The sequence below is a fragment of the Octopus bimaculoides genome, chromosome 5 (assembly GCF_001194135.2).
Source record: "Octopus bimaculoides isolate UCB-OBI-ISO-001 chromosome 5, ASM119413v2, whole genome shotgun sequence".
NCBI classification, from domain to species: Eukaryota; Metazoa; Mollusca; class Cephalopoda; order Octopoda; family Octopodidae; genus Octopus; species Octopus bimaculoides.
In genome coordinates this window covers 96,083,455-96,093,733 of record NC_068985.1, presented here as the reverse complement: position 1 = coordinate 96,093,733, position 10,279 = coordinate 96,083,455, and the positions used below count along the sequence as shown (strand labels likewise).

The following is a 10,279-nucleotide window of genomic DNA, read 5'->3' as shown; positions in this document are numbered from 1 at the left end:
CTTACACCAGCCCCCATCAGCTCAGCCTCCTTCTTGACGAGGACCGCTACTTCCTCATCCAACCAACAGCCTCTGCGTCTTCGGCCTATTGACTCGGCAGCGGCTGCCCGATCCACACGCTTTTTCGCCAGCTCAGCCTTGTGAGCAGCCATCCTGCACACATTTTCAGCCACAGGATGCTCATGGCGCTCGTGCTGGGAACGGCCTACAGCCGTCAAAAAAGAACGGCTGCAGTGGTCACACTTAAACGGGAGCCTAGCAGGACTTGGGGCACGAAAAAGAGCATTGCACTTACCGGCGTGACACCTCATCAAATGTAGATGTCCGCTTTCCCTGTCACACTTACTGCATTTGCAGACAGGCTTTATTCCATGTCTACCTTCTAAATGTTCTCCCCAACGACGGGGAGAAGCGAAACGCTGAGGACATAGCAGACAGGCTATAGAGCACGATCCGCATGGGATGGGAAGCGAAAATTCGCTTCCTGCAAGAGTGGGATGTCATATCCCACTTTCCGCCTCTCGGTCCACTTCTAAAGTAAGAGAGTGGACGTCATGGAGGGGGTCCTGAGCAAGATCTTCAGGAAGCTGAGATCCCTTCACTACTAGCGTATGAGTAGGGTAGACTAACCTAAACAGTCCCTCTCTCTTTCTTTTGTATATCAGCGACGGGAGCTTATTAACACTCCCGTCGCCGTTCCAGTTGATACCAGTTGGACCACTGATCATACCTTGCTGCGGAGATGGTCCATTGTCCACAACAGGGGAAGGTAACTCTACGGCCAAGCATGTTTGGGTATCATGCTCAGCCTGACCTGCAGGCCCCGTCCCGGACCCACAGTCCACCAGATTTACGGCGCCTGGCTGCCGTATGTTTTCTGTCTTATTTGTAAGCATAATTATAGGACAGCAATTACCATGAGTACATGGGCAAAACCAATCAAGTTAAACTTACGGGAGGCACAAGGCTAAACCCTACCAAGCAGACAGACCACCATCACTCCAGCCGACCAGAATGCTCTCCGACCAACCAACTAGCCACAGAAATGCAGGCCACTGACTTAATAGTGAACCCGTCAATATTCGGCGGGGTGCTGTCATTGACTAGGTAGGTCTTGCTCAAGCCGTGGATGGAGAACCACGCACACTTACCGACATCGACCCCAAGCCCAACATCGCGGAAGAACCCCAAGCATCTATTAACTAGCGCCTGGAGACCCCCACGCGTCACCACGACCAAGTCGTCTGCATAAGTGATTCCATCCATCCGGACCCCCTCCACACACAAATCCCCGCTGGTAGATAATGAATCTAGCAGCAGATCAATAGCTATGTTGAAGAGGATCGGCGAGAGCGCGTCCCCCTGTCTGACACCCCGGCGAATAGCAATGGATGGTTCTGTAAGTTAAATTCCAAGATCAACATTCATACAAGACACTCTTGCTTATCAATGTCTTTTGCATTTTCAGGATCCTACATGCTGTTTGGGGATCTCCACAAAATTCCAATTCTATTTCCTAATAAAGGAAAACAAAAAAAAAATCTCTTCATCGACATCATTTAACCCTTTCGTTACCAACCTGGCTGAAACCGGTTCTGGCTCTGTTGTACAAATGTTTTGTTTTCATAAGTTCTGAATTAAAATCTTCCACCAAACCTTAGTCACAATTTATGTTCCTAACACTAGCTGAATGATAACTTTACTAAATTCTTTGTTTTAGTTAAAATAATTGAAAGAAACACAGAGCATCTCAAAGTAAATACAGTAACGAAAAGGGTCATATAGAAAAATAGGCACTTACACATTGATAAGGTGTATGTGTGTGTGTGTGTGTGTATATATATATATATATATATATATATATATATATACACACATACTAGCACATGCTTATACACTCAAAGTTTCTAACTTAAATAAATCAAGCTGTGTTTTTGGGAATGTATAAAAAAATAGTTTTGTGATTAAAATATTAATTTGAACTGGTTATAATGATTAAAGCTCTTTATTGTTGTGAAGGAAAGCCCAAGTTAGAGTTGAAGTTAGTAAAAAGGAAGTTTTAATTAAGTGGATAGTTATAGTGAATGATGAAGGTGCCAAGAATGTTATCTGCTGGGATAATGAGACACAGGCAGCCAAAGTAGAGCACCTGCTACAGCTGGAAGAAAGCAAAGTGAGAAGATCGCATGAAATGTGCAGTTGTGAGTTTGATAGCTGAAATGAGTTTTGTCAGGGCAAGAAGATAGAAAATTAGCGGTATCAAATATTATCAGCAATGGAGAAGATAGCTGTAAACTGAGAGGTTTGTAATGCTACTAAACTGTAAGGAAGAGGAATAAAAGAATAAATATAAAGTTTATAAGGCTGAGATGTGTGTGTGTGACTGTTGTAATTTAACATGTTTAATAATTTCATCGATAATAGTTATGTGAACAGGACCGATAACCATGGGTAGTACAAAGTAAGGAGTAATTAAATCTCATAATTAAGTCTAAAAATAATCAGTATGTATATATATATATATATAGATAGATAGATAGATAGATAGATATATACACATAGATATATATACATATACACACACACATACATTATATATATATATATATATATATACACACACATTATATACACACACACACATATGCATACATCATATATACATACACACATATACAAACATACAAACATATATACACATGCACACATACATACACACACATATATATATATACATACACACACATGCGCACACACACTCACATATATTTACACACACACACACACATATATATATATACACACATGCATATACACACACACGCACATTTATATATATATATATATATATATATGCAGAATTTAGTATAGCGTGACTAGTTCAAACAATATTGTTTCCATTCTGTAAATAACGAAGCTGTGTGTAGGTGTGAAATAAACTTCAATTTAAACAAATCAGTGGATTTCTTCCAATCTGTGCTGCCAGTTTTGCTCTCTCGATTCCTTTTCTAGGCTTTTAAAGCACATCTTTCATTCAGCAAATACCATCTGTCAATGTCCCTAATCTTATCTTGCATGCAACCAGTCCTCCCGTTCACCTTTCTTATTACCGACTTTGCTATATTACTAAGATCTGAGAAAATGCTGACACTCTTAGAACTACAAACTAATCCCCAATTTAGATAAATCTTTTCAACAAATATAAACTCCTTCATAATTTACTTCTCTGTTCTTATTACTGGAGCTGAGTAATCATTTTGAATTAACGTACAGACTAATTACTTTTCCCCCTCTAACTTATTTAGTAGTTGTACACTAAAATTATCTTTACATGTTGAAAATATAAGAAGTTCTAACTATCTCCACAGAGCTCTAGAATATTTAGAGTTTATGAACTTCTGTTCACTGTAGCATAATATCCTCATAGATTATTACACTTTGAATAATTAACTCTTTTCATTAAAGATAATCATGGGTGCAGAAAATAACTGATACTTGGTAGAAATTTGTCAATAAGCATTGGAAACCCTGTAAGCATGCTTATCACACACTAGCAAAAATATTTCATTTACATCATAAAACATTACAAGAAATACAGGGTGAGAGCGCTAAGCAGTGATTAGTATTAACGCAATGCTTTTACCAGTTTGAATGTGTTTTTGCATGTTGGTTTCTTACTGTAAACACATCAGCTCACAGCACCACCGTCCAGTTTCTGTGACTGAAGAGGAGATAACTACTCCGAAATGCTTGCATCTCACAGTCTGGACAGGTGGCGCTGTGAGCTGATTTGGGTGTATTTACACCATTTGTCTCCAGCAAGAAATTTTCTCCATGACAAAACACTGTGAATGGCTTGTTTACAAATCCGAATGTGCTTTTAGCAGATTCAAATCGGTAATATCATTGCATTACAAGAATTGTTTGTAACCATCAGGCAAAAACAAAATTTCATGAGCCAGTGAAATGGGTGAGGTGGGGGGTGTTTGAGCCAAGAGAGCTTTTATGCTGTTACTTGTCAAACCACACCATGTTCTCTTTAATAAAGATGAACACATTGGATAATATAATCCTAGATAAACTACATATAAAAAAAAGACAGTGGTTATGGCTACATTTGATCAGTATTAACCATAAATTAAAAACAGAACACAAACAATATCGTGGATATTCTCTCACCTCTGCCACTATCTAGCATATACAGGTGCTTACACTTATCAAGTATTCCCTCTAAACTTACAGTGTCTATTTGATCAGTATTAACTGTAGGGGCCAAACAACAACGAAATTTTCTATAACAATGTTTCTTTATATTTTGAAGAGATAATAATTTTTTTTTTTTTTAATAAGTACTATACTGTTAGTAATCCTTTCTACTAGAGATACAAGACCTGGAATCTTGTGGGAGGGGGTCTAGTCAACTACACTGACCCCAATGCTCAACTAGTCCTTATTTCATCGACCCTAAAAGGATAAAAGGCAAAATTGACCCCAGCAGAATTTGAACTCAGAATGTAAAATACTGAAAGAAATGCTGCCTAGCATTTCGTCCCATACGCTGAGGATTCTGACAGCTCATCACCTTCTTTGCTCTTAGTAATAATCGTTTATTGCTGTTTTAACAAAAGGAACCCAACATCAAATGCATTTATTCTTTGAAACTGAAATTCTTTTTCCACACTTCCCTAACATTTGCTCCATTTCTTACATTCTGGTTAGATTATTGTAATTATCTGACTTAAAATGCATTCTTATTCTTAGCCCAGTCATTGATATATGTCACTTCACCACGATACCTCTAATCAGAAATGGTAATCTATTGTTGGTGATTTCACTGTGCCGATTATATGCAGTGACAAGGTTAAATGTTAAGCATTACATTCTAAGAAACTGCTTCCAAAGCTTTCCCTTCCATTAATGTTTGAAACAACCATACCTTTAACTTATGCATGAATGTTTCCTGTTTAAGACAAGAAAATACCATTATGATCAATTGCTCATTATGAATTATTTAATCTGTCTCTAAAATTAGATAATTTAAAATAGAAGTCCTTCTCCTGTCGACTGGCATTGCACTGTCTTATGTAATCATTATCTTTTGTGTTAAACTTCTGTCTCATTCCGGTTTTATTCTATAAAAGTACATCCTGCTTTATGTAGCTACCATACCATTTGATGACCCCCCCCCCGTCTCTCCACTTCTTACCTCTATTATATCTCAACCACCTAACTCATCCCTAAACACTTGTTCAATCCTCTATCACCAGAACTTTAGCCCTCCAAAATCCTTACCAATACTTTTTATAAAATGTCAAAGTTAAATAACGACTTTGGTCATGGCCACCACCTCAGAATATATTTTATCAAAAAAAGCTTGTTTTAACAGCATGGTATGTGGGCATGAAAATTAGAACACTTGTCTGTGTGTCTCTATGTCTGTAACTTTGCATGTCAGTCACGTTCCATGCAGAATACCTTACTCAAAGGTGGTGCCGCAGCATGGCCCCAGCCTCTGGCTGAAACCAATAAGAGAATAAAAGAACCTGTTAGAAAAAAATACAGAATATGTAGGAATCCAAGTTCTGGGTCATCTCAATACATTCACGATCCGCTTCTGTGTCTTTCCAAATTTTCCTTTGATCTGGACTACATCTAAACATTCTACTATTCAGCATATCTATTAATACTACCAAAGCCTTTGATTGCTGGCTTCTTTATTATCTCATAGACTCTCAAAAGTCAGCATTCTTATTACACACACACACCTAATATTATCTGCCTTTCATACAAAGAAACAAACCATTTCTTTGCTTTTTCCTTCATTACAATGCTATCATTATTTTCATATTTCTAATTATATCACTTTTATCAGAGAACTTAACTTTCAGCAAGCTGTACAATAATTCCTCACATATCAAACAGAATGACATGCTTCCATAACATCTACATTATCATTCACAATATCCTCCAATCCAATAGAGATTTTGGTCTGATATTGAATGCAATCTTATTGTACCCGGATTTTCATTGATCTGTCAATTAGCAAACTTAAGCCTTAGAAAATATGTGAAGTCTAGCTTGGAGCTTAAAGCCTGCAATGACATTATCTAAGATGTGATGAATTGTTTGCTTGGAAGGAAACTGCCATTGCCTTGACCTGGATTACAAAGAAAGGTCAGGTATCACTTATCTAGAACAGGTTTCTGTAGATAAACAATATTTCTTCATGTCAGCAAGTACACATTTAAAAGATGTTGCATATAGTGTGTGTGTGTGTGTGTGTGCCTGACAGAACTCTCAAATTTTCCTGAATAAACACACTAGTGATGTAATGCTATATTTTCTTACTAATTCTCAGTTTTTAGTTGATGGCACATAATTTAATATACTTGATGAAAAATAATTTCACTGGCTTTCCTACAAAAATGTTTGCTAAACTGACAAGAAGTGCTAAACTAGTTGCTTAGCAAAACAGCATCTTCCAATGTGTTTTGATCACGTGTCAGGTCTGATCTGGCAAACTTCATTCTAAATTATCTTTAGACAATAATTGTATGACAAATTATATTAACCACTTCCCGTTGAGCATTTCAGTGTGTGTGTCTGTGCTTGTGCATGCACGGTTTTTTTTCTAGCTTCACTGTCATCATGATTTTGTAGAAGTGAAATGGCTATGTGGAGAAGGGATTAGATTACCAGCTCATAAGTGTGAGATCAAATCTATTGTAAATATTTTGTTGTGTAATCTGGACACAAATACGTGACAGATCATCTGGTATAGACTGGCAGTCTGTTCAGAAAGATCTTTTTTTTTTCTCTCATTTAGTTCATGCCATGATATTGTCGATAAGCACTGGTCCTTAAAAGACCCCCTTGGGGCTTAGAAGATACTTACATTACATTTACACTATACAGTTAAAACCCTGCATGTTCTCTAATTATATATAAATAACATACATAAACATATATATATAAGCTTGGGAAAACGGATGTAAAATGATGATGATGATATATCTGTACAAATATCTGGAATTAATCATCCGGTCGTTTAGGTTTCAATAGAACTGCATACAAAAAGTTATTTAATGCCTAAGTTATCAAAAAATTAATTTTATGTATTTAGTCAGGCTCCAAAATATTTTAGCTATTAAAACAAGCATTTGGGTGTGATAACTCATTATTTTAGCACAACCACCTTGTGAGTGGTGGATGATAGAAGGGTATCCGGTCTTAAAATGCCCATCCAAGTTAAGCGAAATCCCAAATCTTTTTTTTAAATGATCATCATTTTATGTCCATGTTTCATGTTGGCATGGGTTGGATAATAGGGATCACAATTTGCCAAAGGAGGAGAAGTAGTTGTATTGATGTTTACTCCAGAAATTGGAGTGGTTAATGTTCAATCTGAATCATCGATTGATCGATGCAGGATGTGAGAGACGAAACACAATGTTGGTAATTAAGAGACTGGGAACAAGTGAAACTTAGAGAGCAAATATTTGTGGTTAACTGATTCAGAGTAACAAAGGACATTGCAGAATCAGTGAAGAGACAAAATTGTGTGTCTGTGAGGTGGTGGTTGTGTGTTGATGGCTAAATTTTAGTTAGTCAAATGAGCCAGTGGCACGGACAAAGCACCAAGTACACACTGTAATGTGGTTGGCGTTAGGAAGGGCGACCAGCCATAGAAACCATGCCACCGCAGACAATTGGAGTCTGGACAGCTCCTGTCAAACCGTCCAACCCACGCCAGCATGAAAAATGGACGTTAAATGACGATGATGATAAAATGAATGGATTGTTCACAAATGGGGAAAAAAATGTTTTTGTTACTGTTTAGACCCAGTTCAATCGTATTGTGCAGCCCTAAACATAGCTGAGACTTTATTGTCCAGTTAGTCCTTTCTGTTGTAAGACAATAGAATGTGATTAAGGGAAGCTGACTGCTGTTTGTGGCAGCTTCAGTGACCGTACTATTTTCTTTAATATATGTAAACTTTAAGACCACATTGTTTTCAGCATATTCAACAGCGAATGAGAGAACTGCTAAGTGATCATTGGATCTGCTAGAAATAGCAGTGAAATATCTCTCTAGTAGTACTCATACCATCATAAAATAGGAAGGATATTGATTAATAATGTAACCGTACATACATTATATACTGGAAAATAAAATGAAATGGTCGTGGCTGGATTGATTTTGATCAAAGGTTTACTAATATCAAAACTATTAATAATAGGCTAATCAACAATTGTTTCCGTAGATGGAAGAAAATTAGAGAAATTTCCTTGTTAGGCAAAGGTTTAGGAAGTCAAAAAACTTTTATTACTGAATATTAGGGGAGACTACTCTTACATAATTAAAATGGATAGATGTCCTTGGATTCGTTTTATTTATTATTTTATTTTAATACCAACGGAATTATGGAAACGAAGCAATTTTTTAATAAATTTCATTGTGTTCTCTTACATAGTTTTCAAGATGAATTAAAGGTTAAATATCTTTATTGTTTAACGTTTATCATGACTCTATAAATCAAGCTTGATAGGTTTACGGTGATCGTTAGCAGTTCCAATACGGGGACAAAACACGATTGTACTACAACAGACCAGCGGAGCCCTACAAGCACTGTGTCATGCTTGTTTTTTTTTTTATTATAAAGGGAATTAATGGTCTTTGTTCTGGATCGCGTTTATTTGTCTTTATTGCTGTTTAGCGCCAGGTCAACCTTGATCAAACACATCGCGATCCAGACATCGAGACCATATCATTCAATGTACCCTTCTTTTCAGCTGGTTGAGTGCCATGTGAAATAGATGCGGCTGCTATTTCGAGGAGGTCGACTGACATTGTAAAAGGCTGTTGCTATTGTTGTTCAATTCTGTTAATGTGTTTGATTCGTAATTGTATTAAAGAAACAATAATATTGTTTGTACTGAAATATGTATCAAATAGAATATGACCTTGCCATTATGGAAAAGAATTAATTAAATGAATTAAAATGGCTTACAGTTAATTAAAATAACTAAACAATTAGAATAGGGTGTCTTAATTCAATTTGTTAAAGCAGAAAATAAATCTAAAGATATGTCATTGTTCCAATTGTTAATTTTCATTCTGTTTCTTAGATTAAATTTTCATAAGGATTATCTAATAATTTTCTTGCAGTTACCCGAGCAACAGTTGGGGCAGTTGTGTAACAGTCGGAATAAAGTAGTTGCGGAATTGGCCTCAGATCTTCAGACTGATCTCAACTATTAACAGTATTTCTTGTTGTCATAAATTAGTAGAAAAACTGAGATGTTTCAGTCCAGAGAAGAAAAACCTCTCTAGGTCAAGCTTTTTTTTTTTTTTTTTTTTTTTTTTTTTTTTTTTTTTCTTTTTATCTGTTGTCAATAAAAAATTTTCATTTCATCTTCTGTATTTTTAATTACTTTGAAGATTCACAGAAAAATATAAAAATTACTGAAGTCTTATAGTTCTATCCTCTAGTTATACGCATACAAAATTATTTTATTAAAATACAATAGAAAATATATTTATATGAAGATATGTTCCCATTTTATATTGTCACATATAAATTTAAATAATAAGGGTGAAAAATTGAATATTAATTTGATTAATATCAATTTAAAACCAGTGGCCTAGCATATTGAAAAAAATCTGAAGATTCAGAAAAAATTCATTGCTGAATTTTCTTGAGAACAATCTTTTCTTAGTGGTCAGAGACCATAGGTGGTCGTCTTCTAGCATAATGGATGTCCACTTAGTGGTCATCCCTCTTATATGTACTGTCATATATATATATATATATATATATATATATCATCATCATCATCATTTAATGAAATATATTTATACACAAGCTTCTTACCACACAACCATGCTTTGTGCCTATAAATATATTTCATTTAGTCCTTGGTTTATGGTCAGTCAGAAAGTTACCATTGGTTTCATGCCTATTATTGCTCTTACAAGCAACTCATCGGACTTATGTGGCCAGAGACACGTAACTGCTTTACTAATGGATGTAAGAATGCAGTCTTGGTCAGCAAGACTTGTGAAAAAGGAAAATGCTGAAACAAAATTCTTTGAAGCGGAAACCCCATCTGGGAAAGATGGAGTCATCTCCCTTTGAACCATATTCTTACCTCCATTTATTAAAGAGCTTACAGGTCAGATGAATCACCTATATTGCTTGGGGCAATAATAGGCATGGCATCAATGGTAATTTCCTGACCGACAATAATCAAGGACTACAATATATATATATATATA

The 10,279-nt window shown here is 36.0% G+C and overlaps 1 protein-coding gene across 2 annotated transcripts in view; it reads left to right on the top strand.

Moving 5' to 3' along the window:
• Positions 1-9,355, top strand: part of LOC106880730 (heat shock factor 2-binding protein) — a 228,874-nt gene extending 219,519 nt beyond the window's left edge. The window contains exon 10 of one of the 2 annotated variants that reach the window (XM_052967847.1): positions 9,170-9,355. In XM_052967847.1, coding sequence (XP_052823807.1) covers positions 9,170-9,262 — 93 coding nt within the window. In that variant the 3' untranslated portion in view covers positions 9,263-9,355. The remainder of the gene's footprint in view (positions 1-9,169) is intronic. The other variant, XM_052967848.1, reaches the window with a different exon arrangement.
• Positions 9,356-10,279: the final 924 nt, after the last annotated feature.